General features: G+C 45.2%; 1 protein-coding gene across 3 annotated transcripts; it reads left to right on the plus strand.

The window, feature by feature from the left end:
* The first annotated feature begins 6,350 nt into the window (after positions 1-6,350).
* PLIN2 (perilipin 2) lies at positions 6,351-19,740 on the plus strand. Of its 3 annotated transcripts, XM_053571983.1 has the most exons (9): positions 6,421-6,481; positions 6,725-6,751; positions 7,458-7,512; positions 7,601-7,796; positions 10,822-10,904; positions 13,857-14,142; positions 15,985-16,166; positions 17,250-17,384; positions 18,890-19,740. In XM_053571983.1, the coding sequence occupies exons 3-9, from the start codon at positions 7,483-7,485 to the stop codon at positions 19,316-19,318; spliced, it is 1,341 nt and encodes a 446-aa protein (XP_053427958.1). In that variant the 5' UTR covers positions 6,421-6,481; positions 6,725-6,751; positions 7,458-7,482; the 3' UTR covers positions 19,319-19,740. The 3 variants fall into 3 exon arrangements, with proteins under 3 accessions (XP_053427942.1, XP_053427948.1, XP_053427958.1); XM_053571967.1 differs by having other exon boundaries at positions 6,351-6,481; positions 6,725-7,512; XM_053571973.1 differs by lacking the exon at positions 6,725-6,751 and having other exon boundaries at positions 6,366-6,481.
* Positions 19,741-21,612: the final 1,872 nt, after the last annotated feature.

Genomic DNA, 21,612 nt, shown 5'->3' on the forward strand with positions numbered 1-21,612 from the left:
AAAAAATATATGTAGATATTTTTTTCTTTTCTTTTTTTTTTTTTTTTTTATTGTTGGGGATTCATTGAGGGTACAATAAGCCAGTTACACTGATATATGTAGATATTTTATAGAGACAAAGTCTTGCTACTTTGCTCAGGGGGGTCTTAAACTCTAGGTCCCAATTGATCCTCCCAATTCAGCCTCCTGTAGTTCTGGGATTACAAGTGTGAGCCACCATGACCAGCCAAAAAGATACTTCTATCTATTTTAAGTTTAGGAGAAAATAAGAAATGAATTTAGAAATATTTCCTCTGTGCTGGGATAGAGCTGTTTTGTGACAAGAGAATAGCAAAAGCCACCTGTTTGGTTTGGGATAATATTTTTGGAAAGGAGATTGAATAGTGATATACAATGTAAGCTATTATTTCTGTTGTTGTCTTTGATTAAGATAATACAGCTGAAAGGAACCCTAGATATCATCGAGGCTGACTCCCTCATCTTACTGATGCTATCTTTATGTGGACACTGAAGCCTATTTGGGTCAAGTGTATTTATTTCCCAAGAGCACATGTGAAGTAAACAGTGTAGATTCTAGAGTCAGATTAAGCCCTGTTTGAAGCCCAGAACTGCCCTTCCTAGTTTATGGTTTTAGAGCTGAGCAGCACCTCAGAGAAGTTAACAGTGGGTAGAGTTTGTCAGAGGGGCAGCAATCCGGACAGCAATCCAAAAAAAGAAATTATCAAAATCATGTGGACAATTTATTAAAACACAGATTTCTGGCCCCACGCTTAAAGTTTCTTATTTATTAGGCTTGGGGTGGGGCCTAGGGATTTGCATTTCTTTCTTTCTTTTTTTTTTGAGACAGAGCCTCAAGCTGTCACCCTGGGTAGGGTGCTGTGGCATCATAGCTTATAGCAACCTCCATCTCCTGGGCTCAAGTGATTCTCCTGCCTCAGCCTCCCAAGTAGCTGGGACTACAGGTGTCAGACACAACACCCAGCTATTTTTTGGTTGCAGGTGTCATTGTTATTTGGTGGGCCCGGGCTGGACACGAACCCACCAGCTCAGGTGTATGTGGCTGGTGCCTTAGCCACTTGAGCCACAGGCGCTGAGCTGGGGATTTGCATTTCATTCTTTCCTTTTTTTTTTTTTTTTAGAGACAGAGTCTCACTTTGTTGCACTCGGTAGAGTGCTGTGGCGTCATAGCTCACAGCAACCTCCAGCTATTGGGCTTAGGCATCCTCTTGCCTCAGCATCCCAAGTAGCTGGGACTATAGGTGCCCGCCATAAGACCCAGCAATTTTTTCTTGTTGTTGCAGTTTGGCCATGGCTGGGTTTGAACCCGCCACCCTCAGTATATGGGGCTTTGCATTTCTTTTTTTTTTCTTTTCTTTTCTTTTTTTTTTTTTTTTTTTGAGAAAGAGCCTCAAGCTGTCGCCCTGGGTAGAGTGCTGTGGCATCACAGCTCACAGCAACCTCCAATTCCTGGGCTCAAGCAATTCTCCTGCCTCCGCCTCCCAAGTAGCTGGGACTACAGGCGCCTGCCACAATGCCCTGCTATTTTTTTTTTTTTTTTTGTAGAGACAGAGTCTCACTTTATGGCCCTCGGTAGAGTGCCGTGGCCTCACACAGCTCACAGCAACCTCCAACTCCTGGGCCTAAGCGATTCTCCTGCCTCAGCCTCCCGAGTAGCTGGGACTACAGGCGCCCGCCACAACGCCCGGCTATTTTTTGGTTGCAGTTTGGCCGGGGCCGGGTTTGAACCCGCCACCCTCGGTATATGGGGCCAGCGTCCTACCAACTGAGCCACAGGCGCCGCCCGCCCTGCTATTTTTTGGTTGCAGCCATCTTCGTTGTTTGGCAGGCCAGGGCTGGATTCGAACCTGCCAGCTCAGGTGTATGTGGCTGGCGCCTTAGCCACTTGAGTCACAGGTGATGAGCTGGGATTTTGCATTTCTAACAAGTTCCCATATGATGTTAATGCTGCTGTCTAGGACCCCACTTTGAGAACCATGCTGTACAGCATTTGCAAAAGTTCATTAAGAGTACTACTGACTACCTTAATAATCCAGGAGAATTTTCTTTTTTTTTTTTTTGAGACAGAGTCTCACTATGTCACACTCAGTGGAGTGCTGTGTCATCACATCTCACAGCAACCCACAACTCTTGGGCTATTCTCTTGCTTCAGCCTCCCAAGTAGCTGGGACTACAGGAGCCCGCCACAATGCCTGGCTTTTTTTTTTTGTTTGTTTTTTGTTTTTTGTTTTTTGGCCGGGGCTGGGTTTGAACCCGCCACCTCCGGCATATGGGACCGGCGCCCTACTCCTTGAGCCACAGGCGCCACCCTTTTTTTTGTTATTGTACTTGTCATTGTTTAGCAGGCCTGGGCTGAGTTTGGACCTGTCAGCCTTGGTGTACGTGGCTGGCACCCTAAGCACTGAGCTATGGGCACCAAGTCTCCAGGAGAATTTTTGATTAAGAGTTACTTCTACAAAATGATAGAACAGTATTTATAAAATATAATTGACCACACACAAACTGAAATTTATTTCAACAACTATTTATTGAATAGCGCAGTCATTACTATGTGTGCTAGGGGTTACAAAAAAGAGATATCTTATCCTTAAAGAAAAAGATGGTGTAAACAAATAATATTGTGTGCTAAAGGCAGGCATAAAAGTATGCACAAAGTACAGAGGCATTGTAGAGGTGTCTATCTGAATGATGGATTCCATTCAAGGTAGTCAGGAGTTCTTGGGAGGGAGTGGAGGTAGTGAATTATGACCTGGGTTTTTTCTTTCTAGCCAAGTCCTGTTTTCTTTTTTTTTTTTAGACAGAGTCTCACTTTGTTGCCCCTGGTAGAGTGCTGAGGTGTCATAGTTCACAGCAACCTCAAACTCTTGGGCTCAAGCTATTCTCTAGCCTTAGCCTCTCAAGTAGCTGGGACTATAGGCACCCACCACAACACCTGGCTATTTTTTTTTTTTTTTTTTTGTAGAGACAGAGTCTCACTTTATGGCCCTCGGTAGAGTGCCGTGGCCTCACACAGCTCACAGCAAACTCCAACTCCTGGGCTTCAGCTATACTCTTGCCTCAGCCTCCCAAGTAGCTGGGACTACAGGTGCCCACCACAATGTCCGGCTATTTTTGGTTGCAGCTGTCATTGTTGTTTTGGCAGGCCTGGGCCAAGTTCCAATCCATCAACCTTGGTGTATGTGGCTGGCACCGTAACCACTGTGCTATAGGCACAGAGCCGAGTCCTTGGTTTTGAAGAATAAATTCCCAGTGAGCAAGTTGGAGAAAACAGCATAAGCAGCGATAAACACACAGGAATCCTATACTAGGATGTATTCAAGGGACTATTAAGTAAATAAATTGGTATGGCTAGAGCTTAGAGCTTAAAGTTTAGGACAGGTAAATGTCAAAGAGACTCCTGAGAAAGGCAGGAACCAGACCCTGGAGGCAATGGAGTTCATAAAAATCATGAAAATCATAAAAGTTCATGAAAATCACGGAGGGAATCAAGCAAAACACTGAAAACCTCCAGGGGCTCTGCCACAGGAGTGGCTTGGTACTTCCCAGGTCTGCTTCTCTGCACAGACCCTATCTAAATGGGATTGTACATATCCACCTTTCCACTAGTTTAATGTTCTCAGAGTCAGGAAACTGAAAGAGAGTTGGGAGTTCAGTATTTAACATGCTTCATCTTTTGTGTTTTTGAAGAGTCTGGTCACAATATTAGTCCCTGGGATCCTATTCTTCACAGGCAAATAAAAGCCAAAGAAAGCTTGCTCACTCTTTTTTTTTTTTTTTTTTTTTTGTGAAGAGGAGTCTCACTTTATTGCCCTTGAGGGCCGTGGCATCACACAGCTCACTGCAACCTCCAACTCCTGGGCTTAGGCGATTGTCTTGACTCAGCCTCTGGAGTAGCTGGGACTACAGGCGCCCACAACACCCGGCTATTTTTTTGTTGTTGCAGTTTGGCTGGGGCCGGCATCCTACCCACTGAGCCACAGGCGCTGCCCAGCTTGCTCACTCTTAAAGAGAGGAAGTGACTCATAGGTTAAAAGCAATAAAAGAAGAGAAGGAGGCACTTTATAGGTGAAAGGGCAAGAGTCTTTGGACACAAAATAATATGTCAGATTAGTGAGAGGTCATCAGAGCAGGGGTGATTATCAATGGGGAGACTCAACATTTGCTTAGACCACTGAGAAAGCCAGAAAGCCAGAATACCAAAAGGAAAAGAAAAACATAATTTAATTGTTTAAAACACTGAAAATATGAACATAGGAAAAAACACCACCGGTATTGTTTTGGATTTCCAAACACTTATGATTTAGTTTATATTTTATGTTAAATTACTTGGGGGTGGGGTGGGAAGAAGGGAAATAAATACTGTAATTTTTCTTTTTTTTTTTTTTTGTAGAGACAGAGTCTCACTTTATGGCCCTCGGTAGAGTGCCGTGGCCTCACACAGCTCACAGCAACCTCCAACTCCTGGGCTTAAGCGATTCTCTTGCCTCAGCCTCCCGAGTAGCTGGGACTACAGGCGCCCGCCACAAGGTCCGGCTATTTTTTTTTTCTTTTTTTTTTTGGTTGCAGTTCAGCCGGGGTTGGGTTTGAACCTGCCACCCTCGGTATATGGGGCCTGCGCCTTACCGACTGAGCCACAGGCGCCGCCCTGTAATTTTTCTTACTAAGGACTTTTAGATATTAATTCAGTCCTGTGTAAAGGATGCATTTTTTTTTTTTTTTTTTGTAGAGACAGAGCCTCACTTTATGGCCCTCGGTAGAGTGCTGTAGTGTCACAGCTCACAGAACCTCCAGCTCCTAGGCTTAGGCGATTCTCTTGTCTCAGCCTCCCGAGTAGCTGGGACTACAGGTGCCCACCACAACGCCCGGCTATTTTTTGTTGCAGTTCGGCCCGGATCAGGCTCGAACTTGATTAGGCTCGCCACTCTACGGAGGGCGACAAAGTGAGACTCTTGTCTCTGAAAAAAAAAAAATGTATAACACGTATAAGGCCCCTCTCCCCCAAACACGCACGCACCAAATCGGCAACCTCGCAACGAGGCTGAAAGCCGAGAGAACTTTTGGTATGTGGGGCGGGCGCCCTACTCGCTTAGCCAGGCGCCGCCCCAAGGGATGCATTTATAATGGGCCATTTTGGAGCTTTAAACAGTATCTGCACGCAGGCAAGCTTGGTTAAGTAATTGAGGCGAATGCCTTTGAGGACTTCGCACAGTTTAAACTCCACAACTTGACACACAAAGCCGGTCACCCCATCACTGGGGCTCCAGCGCCTTCTCCTTTAGTTCCAATTCCAGGAGCCAGCTCCCTTCTCACCTCACCTCCCAGTTGTTCTCTCCGGGGTGCCTGCAGATGGGGGCGAGGCTGAAAGCCGAGAGAACTTCCAGAGGAAATCCTCGGTTAACCCACTGAGGAAGAAGTCCACGGAACCCTTTCTGGCCCCGGGCGATTGCACAACTGTTTGCTTAATTAATCTGGTTCAAATCTCTGGATTTTACATAAGAAAAAAATGAGACTCAGCTACTCGGGAGGCTGAGGCAAGAGAATCGCCTAAGCCCAAGAGCTGGAGGTTGCTGTGAGCTGTGACGCCACAGCACTCTACGGAGGGCGACAAAGTGAGACTCTTGTCTCTGAAAAAAAAAATGTATAACACATATAAGGCCCCTCTCCCCCAAACACGCACGCACCAAATCGGCAACCTCGCATTAGCCTAGGCAGTTATCATTAGGAGTGATTTGGAGTTAAGTCTTTCAGGGAGAAAAAAAAAAAGAAAAGAAAAGGAGATGACCAAACAAACCATATCCTGAGGACTTTTTGGAAATTCCGATCAACTTTAAATTAGAAGTATGTGTGAGGAATGGACTTTAAAGTCAAAAGAGCAGTGAAACAGCAGTCTCTCCAGGTCTGTCCTTGGATTAGAGTTTCACCAAATTAAAAAGTTATTTATACCCTAAAAACAACAGCCTAGAAGCCATAGTTTCCATTTTAAAAGAGCTCTGTGCTAATCAACATGTTAACGTTAACTGGTGTGCGTTTTACAAAACCGTAACCCAGGCAGCCCTTCTCAAGACCCGCTCAGTGGCAGACCACTGACCCAGGGAGGGCCCCGACCCGGACTGGGGTGACCACTGACCTAGGCAGGGCCCCGACCTAGACTCGGGTTCCCCTCGGTCCCCGTCAGGACCCTTCACCCTGGCAGGACTCCCAGTCACCCAGACTGGGGCCCCACCCTTCTCAGCGGGCGAGCAGAGGGAGGGAGGAGCCCGCAGGCGGCTGAAGGAAACAGTGGGGCTTTGCCCAGAGGTGTTCACCTCCCCTGGCCAGCTGTCACGTGGCGCGGAGGGGGCGGGGCGGCGAGGCGGGGTATATAGCCCGGCAGCCCGCCGCCTCGTAGTTTGGCCGGGTCGGAGTTGCAGTAGCTGATTGCTTGCTCGCCTGACTCTGTCCTTCCCTTCGCCGCGGTCCGTCGGTGAGTGCGCGCCCACTCGGTGCTCCCGCAGCGCCGAGCTGGGCGTCTGGGGGCTTTGGGGGCACTGGGGACCGCGGCTCTGGGGTCTGCGGGGCTTGTGGCCCGGGGGGCCTCCCGCCTCGTGGCTTCCGAGTCCTGGCTGGGACCAGCGGTCTCCTGAACCCGCGCTTTCCCTTCTCGCTTTTGTTGTTCCACTCTGCGCTCCGCCTTAGTTATTTATTTCTTCTTTCTTTTTTTTTGTAGAGACAGAATCTCACTCTGTCGCCCTTGGTAGAGTGCGGTGGCGTCACAGCTCATAGCAACCTCAGCTCCTGGGTCCAGGCGATTCTCTTGCCTCAGCCTCCGGAGTAGCTGGGACTACAGGCGCCCGCCACAACGCCAGGCTGTTTTTTGTTGCAGTTTGGTTGGGGCCGGGTTTGAACTCGCCACCCTAGGTGCATGGGGCCGGCGCCCTACTCATTGGGCCACAGGCGCCTCCCGCTTTAGTTATTTCTTGGCCTGCCTGGATGGTTGTGGAGAAACGATTTCCATTTGTCCCGCCGGCACATTAAAGTGAAACACTCTAGAAAATCGCCCGAAGGCAGAATTTTAAGGGGGACGCAGTGACGGGAAAAGGAGACTGGCGCCTGACCCTGGCCTCCAGGGCGGTTCTCACTTTTAGAGTGCAGAGTTGGGACCCTGGTGGCGGGAGGGACACTGCTGCCTGGTCCTTCCCTGCGGCTCTGCGGCAGGCGTTTCGTGCGGGTTGGGTTGTTGGAGATATTAAGGGAACATATAAACGCTTGCTAGAATGTTTCTCAATTTCTTGGAGCACCTCCTAACCCCTGTGCTTAGTCTCCCCTAAGCTAAGAAGCGCAGAAGAATACACCAGGTCATCTAGAATTTTTCTCAACTTGAAATAAGCATTTGTTTCGGTTGGGGAATGAATCACGGAAACTCTTACGCCGGTGTCCTGAAATAAGTTTCTCTTCCGCAGATACCTGCTTTCTCCAGTAAGAAAAATGGCATCTGTTGCAGTTGATCCACAGCTGGTATGACTTTTAAATAGCGGGTTTGGACTCCTTCCTGTCCCTTTGTGGTTTGAGAAGTTAATAACCGCCTCCTGCTCTTTGGTTGCAGAGCGTAGTGACTAGGGTGGCCAACCTACCCTTGGTGAGCTCTACCTATGACCTCATGTTCTCCGCTTACGTCAGTACAAAGGATCAGTATCCCTACCTGAAGTCTGTGTGTGAGATGGCAGAGAAGGGCATGAAAACCATTACCTCGGTGGCCATGATGAGTGCTCAGCCCATCTTCCAGAAGCTAGAGCCACAGAGTGAGTTCTGAGTTCCCCCTCAAGGTGCAGTCAAGGGGCTGGTTGGAGGTGAGTCCCCGGGCTCACAGAGGCAATATTGGGGAAACCTGAGCCACATTCTGCCTTTACCTAGAAACCATGGAGCAACCTCCTTGCGGTAGAAGGCTTACTTCCTAGCAATAGCAGATGTTCCTGATGCTTTAATAAAAAACTCCCAAGAGATGCTTCTATGTTGGCAACTGGAATCATAAGGGAGGCATCCGGGGGTGAATTGAAATAACTTTCTTGGGATCACATAGTGTATGTACACAGACTTCTTTTTTATTTGTAATAACATGTTGAGATGCAATTAACACAATTCACACATGAAAATATATAATTCCATGTCCATGGCTTTTAATATATTCACAGAGTTATGCAATCATCACCACAATTAATTTTAAAACATTTTTATCACTCCAGAAAGAAATCTCAACCCAGTTTCTGTTTGGGGTGATGAAAATGTTTTGGAAATGGACAGTAGTAGTGGTTGTCCAATGTTGTGAATGAACTTAATGCCACAGAATCACATACTTAAAAATAGTTAAAGTGGGCTACGCCCATAGCTCAGTGGGTAGGGTGCCGACTACATACACAGGCTGGCGGGTTTGAACCCAGCTAGACCAGCTAAAACAACAATGACAACTGCAACAATAACAACAAAAAATAGCCAGTTGTTGTGGCGAGGGCCTGTAGCTTCTTGGGAAGAGAGCGCCTCCTAGCTACTTGGGAGGCTGAGGCAAGATAATCAGTTAAGCCCAAGAGTTTTGAGGTTGCTGTGAGCTTTGATGCTACGGCACTCTACCCAGGACGACAACTTGAGACTGTTTCAAAAAAAAAAAAAAAAAAAAGTTAAAGTGGGGCCAGGCATGGTGGCTTAGGCCTGTAATCCCAGCACTCTGGGAGGCCGACGTGGGTGGATTGCTTGAGCTTAGGAGTTCGAGACCAGCCTGAGCAAGAGAGAGATCCTGTTTCTTTTTTTATTATTTATTTATTTATTTTGTTGTTGCAGTTTGCCGGGGGCCAGGTTTGAATCCACCACTTTTGGTGTATGGGGCTGGCACCCTACTCACTGAGCCACAGGCTCCACCGGAGAGATCTTAGTTCTAAAAATAGCCGGGTGTCGTGGTTGGTACCTGTAGTCCCAGCTACTTGGGAGGCTGAGGCAAGAGGATTGCTTGAGCCCAAGAATTTGAGGTTGCTGTGAGCTATGATGCCATGGCATTCTATTGGGAGCAAGATAGACTCTTGTCTCAAAATTAAAAAAAAAATGGTTAAAGTGGGTTCAAGCTATCCTCCTTCTAGCCCTCCCAGAATGCTAGGATTACAGGGGTGAGATATTGGGCCCAGACAGTGATGTAATTTGTCAAAATAATAAAAGAAGAAACCTCATACTCCTTAGCAGTTACTTCCCATTTCTTCCTTACTGCCCTGGGCAACTACTAATCTACTTTCAGTTTTTATGGATTTGACTGTTCTGGATATTTCATATAAACAGAATTATAAAATATAAAATATGTGGGTTTCTTTTTTTTCACTTTGTTTTTGAGACAGAGTCTCAAGCTGTTGCCCTATATAGAGTGTGGTGGTGTCATAGCTCACAGTAACCTCAAACTCTGAGGCTTAAGTGATCCTCTTGCTTCAGTTTTCCTATTTTTAGTGGAGATGGGGTCTCACTTTTGTTTAGGCTGGTCTCAAACTTGTGAGCTCAAGCAATCTACCTGTCTCGGCCTTCTAGAGTGCTAGGATTATAGGCATGAGCCACCCTGCCCTGCCTGGGCTAGTGTACAGTGGCTCACTACAACCTTAAACTCAAGTGCTCAAGTGGTTTTCCTGCCTTAGCCTGCCAAGTAGTTGGGGCTACAAATGGATGCTACAACACTTGATTAACTTCTAAAGTTTTTTGGGGAGACAGGGTCTCACTGTGTTGCCCAAGCTGGTCTCGAACACCTGGTCTCAAGCAGTTCTTTCATGTTGGCCTCCTACAGTACCAGGATTTTAGGTGTGAGCCACTGCACCCAGCCTGCTACTCTCTTCTTTCATTTCACCTACTGTTTTCAAAGTTCAGGTTTGGTGCCTGCCACATACACCAAGGCTGGCAGGTTCAAACCCAGCCCAGGCCTGCTAAACAAGAACAGCTACAACAAAAAAGAAAATAGCCGGGCGTTGTGGCAGGTGCCTGTAGTCCCAGCTACTTGGGAGACTGAGGCAAGAAAATCAAGTACTTAAGCCCAAGAGTTTGAGGTTCCTGTGAGCTGTGACACCATAGCACTCTACCAAGGGTGACATAGTTGGACTCTGTCTCCAAATAAATAAATAAAACAAAGTTCGTGCACGTTGTAGCGTCATGTCAGTACCTCATCCCTTATTATTGTGGAATAACATTCCAGTGTGTAAATAGACTGTTTATTCATCAGTTGATGGACATTCAGTTGCTTCTACTTTTTGTAGATTAATGCTTCTGTGAACATTCATATACAAGTTTTTGTGTAGATATGTTTTCAGTTTTTCTTGGAAAAAAAATATATTTTTTAACTCAAGAAGAGAGTTTATTTGGGTCCAAGTCAAGGATTCCAACTGGGGAGCATAGATTCAAATTGCCCTGAATATATTCTCCAAGGAAATGCTAATTTTGAGAGAATCTCCAGATACTTTATTCCCTGAATGAAGGTTCAGGGAAAGCCTGGCTATTCTTGGCTTTAACATTAGAGACCAGTTGATGAAAAAGTAGCTTCCTCATCATTTTCCTACCTGGCCTGTCACTGCCTCTGCCTCTGCGCCCTCCCTCACACCCCCTTATTTCCCTATCCATGGACGAAAGTTGCCAGCAACCTGCCAAGCTTCTTTCTATCAGCTAGAGAAACAAGCAGTGCCTTTTCTGGTGAAAGATCAACAGTCTGTCTTTTTTTTTTTTTTTTTTTAATAAGGCAAAAGTCATAGGTATAATGTGTGTTCATTCTGTACTTGCAGTGTTAAATTAACCTTTTCCCATTTGTGATTCTTCCAGTTGCAGTTGCCAATACCTATGCCTGTAAAGGGCTGGACAGAATTGAGGAGAGACTGCCTATCCTGAATCAGCCATCAACTCAGGTGAGTGTGGGACTGAAGCTTGACACCTCACATATGTTTTACCTATTAGTGCAGGCTGTGCATGCCACAAATGAGCAAATACTTATTTATTCCCTCAATGTGGATCTGGTTGTATGTTTGAAAGAATAAGGGCCACTCTGTTACTTCCTGAACTGCTTTTTAGATAAAACCAGACAACAATATAACCACTGTTTATAGGATTGGGAGTTCAAGCTTGTCTTGGTTGGCAACCCTTTACAAAAAGGTCTATATATTTTACTTTAGAATTGAAAGCAACAATGTACCTTTATATTAATTTGGGGAAGAAAAAAAAAGTCCATATGTCAAGTTACAAATGGGTTTCCTGGCCAAATCTTACTTATTCTAAACTAGCCTACATACTCTATTGTGTATCTAATACATATAACCATTAGATGGTTTTGTCATTTCACAGGTAACAAAACTTAATACTTGGAGGTCGTCTGGTAGTCATTTAGACTGTCTCATTGCTTTATTTGGCCCTCACTCTAATGGTCTTTCTACCATGTTCTTTCTGTAGCCTCCTAAGGTGACATGGTGGCAGTCCCTAGAAAGTCACTGTAAGAAGTCCATTTATCTCCCAAGGCATGCCATAACAACATGGAGTGTTTCTTCCTACAGCGGTAGAAATGAAAAAGAGAAACTTCAAGCCCAGGAGCTGGAGGTTGCTGTGAGCTGTGATGCCACGACACTCTACCGAGGGTGATAAAGTGAGACTCTGTCTCCACAAAAAAAGAAAAAGAGAAACTTCTTTTTTTTTTTTTTTTTTTTTTTTTTGAGACAGAGTCTCACTTTGTCCCCTCGGTAGAGTGCTGTGGCGTCACAGCTCACAGCAACCTCCAGCTCTTGGGCTTAGGTGAGTTTAAAAAAGAGAAACTTCTCTTGCCTATTTCACAGGACGGGGACACTGTGTATTTCAATTTATACTATCCTGGAGTACTTTAGGAGCATGACTGGAGTATACCAGAGGGCATTTTTCCTTTCGCATATTCTACCTCTCCTGTAAGAGGAAGAAATTTGATGTTCTTGTAAAATAACCTAGTTCTATGGACAGTTTACTCTTACTGAGTTGAAGAAATGTCTTGGCTTGGAAGAAGAAAAGATTGAATTTGTAAGTGATAAGAGCAAATCATTTTTACTTTATTATCACTTAAAAGAGTTTAACGTTAACTATTAGCTGTTCTTGATAGAATTAGCCCTTCATGAAATAGTACAAGAAAGGACACTAGAAGAATAACTAAACTGAAAGTTTTGTTTCTTCCCATTTAGTCATATAACTGGGATGATAAAGTATCTTTCATTCTATTTAATTCCACTGGAAAACTTGGCCCTTGTAATTAAGTTTTTAAGTGTAGGGGTGTAGTGCTGCCAGCCTTCACTACCCTCTTTGTATGGGGCCTGATGGGGCACATGCAGGCTTAAAGCCATTTTCTCTTAATAAAAATGGTACTGGACTAAGTCAGGACCTAGGTTTTTACCTTTCATGGGTGATCTTGGACAAGTCACCAGTTTATGAAATGGCTTTGAAAACTTTATGTTCTTTACCTAAGATACCCCTAGAGCAGTGGTTCTCAACCTTCCTAATGCTGTGATGTATTTTCATTGTTACAAAGGGGTCGTGACCCACAGGTTGAGAACTGCTGCCCTAGAGGAAATCTTTCATATCCTCTTCCTCTCCCTCACCCCCTCCCCAACTCCAATATAAAAAGTAGAACTGAGTTAGTTTAGATGGACTGACAGCCATTATCTCAATCGCTTCACCTTTGTCTCCCTTGCAGCAACCCAGAACTCCCTAAACTCACTTGGTTTACTTCCCTAATATCAGTGGTTTTTTTTTTTTTAGACAGTCCCACTTTCTTGCCCCTGGTAGAGTGCTGTGGCATCATAGCTCACAGTAACCTCAGACTCTTGGTCTCAAGTGATTCTCTTGCTCAGCCTCCTGAGTAGCTGGGATTACAGGTGCCTGCCACAAAGCCCAGCTATTTTTAGAGACAAGGGTCTCGCTCTTGCTCAGGCTGGTCTTGAACCCGTGAGCTCAGGCAATCCACCTGCCTTGGCCTCCCAGAGTGCTAGGATTATAGGCATGAGCCACTGTGCCCAACTTTCTAATATCAATCTTCTGTTGTCAAAATACTTGTATAGTTTTTGAGGGGAACTGAATTCAGTCAAGCATGCAAAGATATAATCGTGTTCATAGGCACAAAAGGAGAGAATCTTTTGCACTAGTTTGTATCTTCTCTTTCATGTTTGAGCAAAATGGGGAAAATGGTTAGCTGTTCCCAGAGGCTACCTTTGGGTATTGTGAGTGAAGCTTGGGCAGGCTGGTGATTGGGACATGTTTATATGAGTGACAGATGCCTGAGAGCACGTTCAGTGGGGTGGATGGATAAGTGACATCCCTCTCATATGCTGGCCTTTTGGGACTGTGTGTAAATGGCTATGTGTGCCTGGTATCTGTGTCTGTACTCACGGGCAGGCACAAGCTATTCAGTATAAACATGCCAACATGGAAACACCCATTCCAGAGTACTCCCAATATATCACCAAAAGTTCATCTAGTTAAAAAACAAAGACTTGGGCGGCGCCTGTGGCTCAGCGGGTAGGGCGCCGGTCCCATATGCCGGAGGTGGCAGGTTCAAACCCAGCCCCGGCCAAATTAAAAAAAAAAAAAAAACAAAGACTTAGCACCTGACGAATTGACAGATTTCATGTCCGTTTATCTCATTTGCTTCTCCAATAGTCTTTGAGGCGGCAGGTAGAGCAGATACACCTGATAGGGAAATTCAGGCTCATCATACCTAAGTGACTTGCCCAAGTCCTAAAGCTAGAGAGTGAAAGAACCAGATTCCTTCTTTTCAGCTGTGCCGCCTTAGTTCAGGTATGTGTTTTTGTTTGTTTTCTCATAAGCCAAATGGTCTGCTTTTCCTCTTGCAGGTTGTTGCCAATGCCAAAGGTGCAGTGACTGGGGTGAAGCATGCTGTGACAACTTCTGTGTCCGGGGCCAAGGATTCCATGGCCAGCACAATCACAGGGGTGATGGATAAGACCAAAGGAGCAGTGACTGGCAGTGTGGAGAAGACCAAGTCTGTTGTCAATGGCAGCATCAACACGGTCTTGGGAAGTCGGGTGATGCAGCTTGTGAACATTGGGGTAGAAAATGCGCTCACCAAATCAGAGCTTCTGGTAGACCAGTACCTCCCTCTCACTGAAGAAGAGCTAGGTAATTGGATTTTTTTTTAGAGACAGAGTCTCACTTTATCGCCCTCAGTAGAGTGCTGTAGCGTCACACACAGCTCATAGCAACCTCCAACTCCTGGGCCCAGGTGATTCTCTTGCCTCCACCTCCCAAGTAGCTGGGACTGCAGGCACCCGCCACAACGCCCAGCTATTTTTTGGTTGCAGCTATCATTGTTGTTTGGTGGGTCCTGGCTGGATTTGAACCTGCCAACTCAGGTGTATGTGGCTGGCGCCTTAGCCACTTGAGCCACAGGCGCTGAGCCAAAAGAATGTTCTGTCAGAATGTCTCAGACTAACCTTTCTTTTTTTTTTTTTTTGTAGAGACAGAGTCTCACTGTACCGCCCTCGGTAGAGTGCCGTGGCGTCACACGGCTCACAGCAACCTCTAACTCTTGGGCTTACGCGATTCTCTTGCCTCAGCCTCCCGAGCAGCTGGGACTACAGGCGCCCGCCACAACGCCTGGCTATTTTTTTGTTGCAGTTTGGCTGGGGCAGGGTTTGAACCTGCCACTCTCGGCATATGGGGCCGGCGCCCTACTCACTGAACCACAGGCGCCGCCCCAGACTAACCTTTCTTTCAACAGCTTCATTGAGATATAATTGCCTCCAGTCTATATTTATGGGATTGTGCAACCATCTCTATAATCCAGTTTTAGAACATTCCTGCCACCTCACAAGATCCCTGTTTGTAGTCGATCCTCACTTCCTTCCCTAGACAACCACTTATCCTTCTGGCTATAGACGTTTTTCTTCTTAAAGCAGTCTTAACCCATTGCTGACCAGTCACGAGTTACCCAGTAATATGGGTAGTTTCTGTGTAAAATTGCCAGTCAATGATGTATTAAGATGTTAGAGGTGTAAAGTGATTCTATATTATTAGCAGCTGAGAGATGAGGTGGGCAGGCTGTATTTGTGGCAACCGGGAATTGAGACTGGGAGGAATGATTGTGGGAACAGCTGCTATGTAAACACATTGTTGACCAGCAATTTTATGCAGAAACTATGTATGTTACCAGATAACCCATGATCTCTCAGCAGTGTGTTAAGGTTACGTTGAATTGTACATAGTAAGTTTTGAAACTTCAGGATAGATTAGCTTTTTTTTTTTTTTTTTTTCAGTTTTTGGCCGGGGCTGGGTTTGAACCCGCCCCTCCAGCATATGGGGCTGGTGCCTCACAGGCACCACCCAGCTTTTTTTTTGTTTGTTTTTTTTTTCAGACACAGAGTCTCACTTTATACCTTTGGTAGAATGCCATGGTGTCATGGCTTACAGCAACCTCCAACTCTTGGGCTTAGGCGATTCTCTTGCTTCAGCCTCCTGAGTAGCTGGAACTACATACAGGCACCTGCCACAATGCCCGGCTATTTTTTTGTTGCAGTTTGGCAGGGGCTGTGTTTGAACCTGCCACCCTTGGTATATGGGGCTGGCACCCTACCCACTGAGCCAGAGGTGCCGCGCAGGATAGATTAGCTTTGATCCATATTTTCTGTAAATGGATTATAGGTCGCTATACAGAATCATTAAAAAGAACCTTCATCATAGTAGGCACATTAGTGCCCACTGTGTGCCAGGTACTGTGTTGCTCAGGATGCTCACTCTCGTGGGAAGAAACATGTATAGACAAACATGGATCAGAGACAGTAATATTTTCGGGGTGGTCAAGCACAGCAGGTGACATGAGCAGTGTCGGGAAAAGGAGTGCATAATTGCTAGGTGGTTGGGTAGAATTGACAAAGTCAAGACCCAGGTTAGATTCTGGGGTTTATCATTTATAGCTGTGATCTCCTAAGTGTCCTCTCCCCTCCTTTTTTTTTCTAATTTCAGAAAAAGAGGCAAAAAAAGTTGAAGGATTTGATGTAGTTCAGAAGCCAAGTTACTACGTTAGACTAGGATCCCTGTCTACCAAGCTGCGCTCACGTGCCTACCTGCAGGCTCTCAGCAGGGTTAAAGAAGCTAAGGAAAAAAGTCAGGAGACTATTTCCCAGCTCCATTCTACTGTTCACCTGGTGAGTAGAGCTTCATTGTAAGGTACTTAAAGTAGCTGGGTGGTGGCTCACACCTGCCATCCTGGGACTCTGGGAGGCTGAGGTGGGAGGATGGCTTGAGTTCAAGACTTTAAGACCAGCCTGAACAAAACTGAGAACCTGTCTCTTACTAAAAACAGAAAAATTAATTGGTCGTTGTGACTGGCACCTGTAGTTCCAGCTACTTGAGAAGCTGAGGCAGGAGGATCACTTGAACCCAGGAGTTTAAGATTTTTGTGAGCTAGGCTGTTGCCAAGGCATCTAGCCTGGGGCAATACAGTGAGACTGTCTCAAAAAAGAAAGGAAATACATCTGCCTATATAAATGGGCAGATTTGTTCTTTTTTTTAAATTTATTTATTATTAAATCATAGCTGTGTAGATTAATGCAATCATGGGACACCATACACTGGTTTTATAGACTGTCTGACATATTTTCATCACACTGGTTAACAGCCTTCCTGGCATTTTCTTAGTTATTGTGTTAAAACATTTATATTCTACATTTAGTAAGTTTCACATGTACCCTTGTAAGATGCAGATTTATTCTTTATCCTAAAGGTGTGTATATTTGTTTAGGGCTGCCAGAGACTATCATAATGGAAGACTGATTAGATTGATACATCACAATAGACTACTGTTGTAGCCATTAAAGATTGCCAAGTTACAGAACAGTATGTCCAGATCTGTACTGCAGTAAGAAACCATTTCTTGGAAGGGGAAATAGGTGGCTGCCAACAGGGAACAGGAAGGTTAAATTCCTTTTTGTTTTGTAATTCTAACTTACCCTTCACACATACAGGTTAAATTTTAGTTGTTTTACCTGTGCTAAACTGGGGGTAAATTTGAAGTCAGTGGTTTCAATAGTTAAATAAAGGCAATAAAAGCTACTATTTGATTAACTGACAAGTATTGATAATAAGTAACAATGACAGCAGGGATAGGTCTCATCAAACTCTAAGGAATTTCTTAGTTTTTATGTTGCCTGATTTACACTGATACCTGCAAACAGGCTAACAAGAATGTCTGATAGTTTGTGACTTTACCTTATTTCATCATGTTCTAGATTGAATTTGCCAGAAAAAATGTGAATAGTGCCAACCAGAAAATTCAGGATGCTCAGGACAAGCTCGCTCTCTCATGGGTGGAGTGGAAGAGAAGCCTTGGGCATGATGACACCGACGAATCCCACTGTACAGAGGTGAGATGACTGGGACAGAGTCACTCGCTCTGGCTTCCGAAGTTCTTCTCTGACTTGTCATTTCAATTTTTCCATAATTCCTCTTAAAATACTCTTCTTTAGCAAAAGCTTGAACGATAACTGTGTACGCTGGTTATGTGCAGAAAAGCAAAACCAGGGAGGCAGTAACTTTACATAATAAGCTACAGGTGCATATATGCCCCAAACAAGTCATGACTAAAGGGAAAATATGGGCTTTGCCCTCAGAATGGGCAGAGATTGACCAGGAATGGTGGCTCAACACCTGTAATCCTAGCATTCTGGGAGACCAAAGTGGGAGGATGTCTTGAGCTTAGAAGTTCAGAGCCTGAGTGAGATCAAAACCCTGTCTCTACTAAACATAGGGGGAAAAAATTAGCTGGGTGTTGTTGTGGGCACAGAAAGTCCCAGCTACTCAGGAGGCTGAACATAGAAGTTTGAAGTTGCTGTGAGCTAGGCTGACACTATGGCACTCTAGCCTGGGCAATAGAGTGAGACTCTGTCACAAAACAGTGGGAAGGGGCACAGTCTAACGGGATATGGGCAGCTACTATACCATCAGTGGTTTTTGACAGCATAAATACAAGTGCTATGAGAATATATAGAAAGGTTACCTCAGGCAGCCTTGGAGTGGGGCTGGTGGAGTCACATGGCTTCTTGGAGGAGAGGAGTGGTAAGCTGGGGACTAATGGTGAATAAACTAGGGGAAAGGGCAAGAAAAAGACTAACGTTTCAGACAGAAGAAATAGCATCTTATAGTCCTAAAAAGTGGTTCTTTGTGTCCCAAAAGCAAATATGCATTTACTTCTGAAATCAATATATTTGCTTATATCATCTTATTTGAAGAGGGAATATCTAAATTACACTATTAATGTAAAATTTATTTCCATTCTGTCTGGTCTTCCCTATGTGTTAGGTTTCTTCAGTTTAAGGTGATGAACTTTGAGACTCAGATGCTAGTTCTAATCCCCACTTTGCTATTTTCCAGCTTTTAACTGGAACAATTTACTTAAACTCTAAGCTTATGTTCCCATCAATGAAATGTAAATAATACTGCTGCACTCAGCATTGTTATGAGGCTTTTAAGAAGTCAGAGAGTTGGCTTGGCGCCTATGGCTCAAGCAGCTAAGGTGCCAACCACATACACCTAAGCTGGCAGGTTCAAATCCAGCCCAGGCCCACCAAACAACAATGATGGCTGCAATCAAAAAATAGCTGGGTGTTGTGGCGGGCGCCTGTAGTCCCAGCTACTTGGGAGGCAGAGGCAGGAGACTCCCTTGAGCCCAGGAGTTGGAGGTTGCTGTGAGCGGTGATGCCACAGCACTCTACCCAGGGTGACAGCTTGAGGCTCTGTCTCAAAAAAAAAGAAGTCAGAGAGTCGACATATCTGGTAGATACTGATATATAACCAGTTAACTGTGATCGAGCTCATTTATACATAGCACTGTTGGATCCACTGCTAATTCTTAAATTTGTTTTATTTTTAGCAAATTGAATCACGTACTCTTGCTATTGCCCGAAACCTGACTCAGCAGCTCCAGACCACATGCCACACCCTCCTGTCCAGCATCCAAGGGTTACCACAGAACATCCAAGATCAAGCCAACCACTTGGGGGTGATGGCAGGCGACATCTACTCAGTGTTCCACAATGCCACCTCCTTTAAGGAAGTGTCTGACAGCCTCCTCACGTCTAACAAGGGGCAGCTGCAGAAAATGAAGGAATCCTTAGAAGATGTGATGGATTATCTTGTTAACAACACACCCCTCAACTGGCTGGTAGGTCCCTTTCATCCTCAGCTGACTGAGTCTCAGAATGCCCAGAACCAAGGTGCAGAGATGGACAAGACCAGCCAGGAAGCCCAGCTATCTGAGCAAAAACAACCCATTAAATCTTCCCTTGTCACCAGTGTATGATGCAGCCAGCCAGATGGCACCTTGTGTTACATGGGAATCAACCTGCTAGGCGACTCTAAATGGGGAAGTAGCTAGCTAGGAAAAAAGGCCCTCAGTTGTAGTTATTTCCAGATGAATTGAGAGAATTAGCAGATGGATTCTGTTGACTTGGCAGAGAGAGTGGTAGGCTTGTCAGAGCCTAGCCAGAACTCGCAAAAAATTCAAGTGCACTTATGGTCTCATTTTGTGGCCATTGTATTGCCACTGTTAACTTTTTGCATCGAATAAAAACACCTTCATGTGGGCGGTTGTCTGCGTGGTATGGTCTGAGCAGACTTCATCTCTGGTTTATCCTCATGATGCTTGGTTGTACAACTTGAGTTTCCTGTTTCTCCTAAAGGAAGACCATCTTTGAATTCAATAAACTTCACTGCAGAATAGATCGGTTTTATGTGTTGGCTCCATGTGCTTTGTGTGTTGCTTTCCTAGACCTGCTTGACCTGCATGACAGTTATTAATATACTCACCTGAACTCCAGTTGGCCTGTTGGGAAACTTGTTAGGGTGAGACTATTGGAAGACTAATGTTAAAAATGGGCTGCTTGATAACAGGTTTAAAACAAATTAAAAGCTGGGGCAGCACCTGTAGCTCAAGGAGTAGGGCACTGGTCCCATATACCAGAGGTGGTGGGTTCAAACCCAGCCCTGGCCAAAAAAAAAAAAAAAAAAAAAAAACAAAGCTAATGTGCACATTAGAATTTTACTAGGTGACAGTTGCTCCCTTCATTTGTCAAATTACTGGACCCCTGACTGGATTTTTAAACCAGTAAAAGGACCTAGTCATGTCAGCCTGCCTTGCTGAAAGGAAGCACGTGACTAATTGCATCAGCCTCATGGAAGGCAGAAGGCCAAGGGGCCAGTTAAAGTGTAAGGTCTAAAGTGAGATTGTTTAGTGTCCTGTCTCAGCTGAGCTTAGCTTACTGTGTTGTCAGTTTCTTTTGGAGAAAGCTACTAACCACAGTTGGTGAGTACCTGTGGAAGACCATGGGAATAAGTAGAAGTGAAGACCTTAGACTGGGTGCCGTGGCTCACCTGTAATCCTAGCACTCTGGGAGGCCAAGGTGGGTGGATTGCCTGAGCTCAGGAGTTTGAGACCAGCCTGTTCAAGAGAAATACCCTGCCTCTAAAAATAGCCAAGTGTTGTGGCCAGTACCTGAAGTCCCAGCTACTCAGGAGGCTGAGGCAAGAGGATCACTTGAGCCCAAGAGTTTGAGGTTGCTGTGAGTTATGACACCGTGGCACTCTACCCAAGGTGACAAAGTAAAATTCTGTCTCAAAAAAATAAAGACCTTAGGGTGGCACGTGTGGCTCAAGGAGTAGGGCACCGGCCCCATATGCTGGAGATGGTGGGTTCCAACCCAGCCCCAGCCAAAAATTGCAAGGAAAAAAAAAAAAAGATAAAGAACTTGAGCTCCCTGCAGAAAAGGATTCAAAGGATTCTTCATACTTTTTTTGCCTATAGTATTCAGATTTCTAGTTCCTTCAACCCTGGTCAGTTGAAGGAACTATCATGAATCTCACAAATCTGCGATAGGTCAAACTGTCAAAAAAAAGTGAAAATTAGAACTTATGAAATAGAGCTGCTTAGCCCTGCTAAAAGGTAGGGCTGCCATTTAGCAAAACCAAGTCTAACTCAAATTTGTCTTGTCTTTTTTGTCTATCTTGATTTACCCATTTCTTCCCACAAAAACAAGGAAGTAAAGCTGGGCACAGTTGCTCACACCTGTAATCCCAGCACTGGGAGGCTAAGGCAGGTGGATTGCCTGAGCTCACAGGTTCAAGACCAGCCTGCGCCAGAGGGAGACCCCATCTCTAAAAACAGCCGGGTGTTGTGGCGGGCACCTGTAGTCCCAGCTACTTGAGAGGCTGAAGCAAGAGAATCACTTAAGCCCACTTTGAGATTGCTGTGAGCTGTGACATGATGGTATTCCACTGAGGACAACATAATGAAACTCTGTCTCAAAAAAAAGAAAAAGGAAAAAAGAAACAAGGAAGTAGCACATAACTTTACGTCCTCTTTTGATGTGAATTATTCTATCAGAATTTTTTATCGACTGGGCAAGGAGGCTCATGCCTGTAGTCCCCTGTAATCCTAGCACTCTGGGATGCCAAGGCAGGTTGATTGCCTGAGTTCATAAATTGGACACCAGCCCCAGCCACAGCAAGACCTCATCTCTTAAAAATAGATGAGTGTTGTGGCAGATGCCTATAGTCCCAGCTACTGGGGAGGCTGAGACAGGAGGATCACTTGAACCC

The sequence above is a fragment of the Nycticebus coucang genome, chromosome 2 (assembly GCF_027406575.1).
Source record: "Nycticebus coucang isolate mNycCou1 chromosome 2, mNycCou1.pri, whole genome shotgun sequence".
NCBI lineage: Eukaryota > Metazoa > Chordata > Mammalia > Primates > Lorisidae > Nycticebus > Nycticebus coucang.

What these genes read in the sequence shown, in the direction of transcription:
- PLIN2 (XM_053571967.1), top strand. Translation starts at nt 7,483, where the DNA reads ATGGCATCTGTTGCAGTTGATCCACAGCTG. An exon ending in CCAGAAGCTAGAGCCACAGA is followed by an intron (nt 7,797 to 10,821) that starts GTGAGTTCTGAG and finishes TGATTCTTCCAG; the next exon opens with TTGCAGTTGCCAATACCTAT. An exon ending in TCTCACTGAAGAAGAGCTAG is followed by an intron (nt 14,143 to 15,984) that starts GTAATTGGATTT and finishes TTCTAATTTCAG; the next exon opens with AAAAAGAGGCAAAAAAAGTT.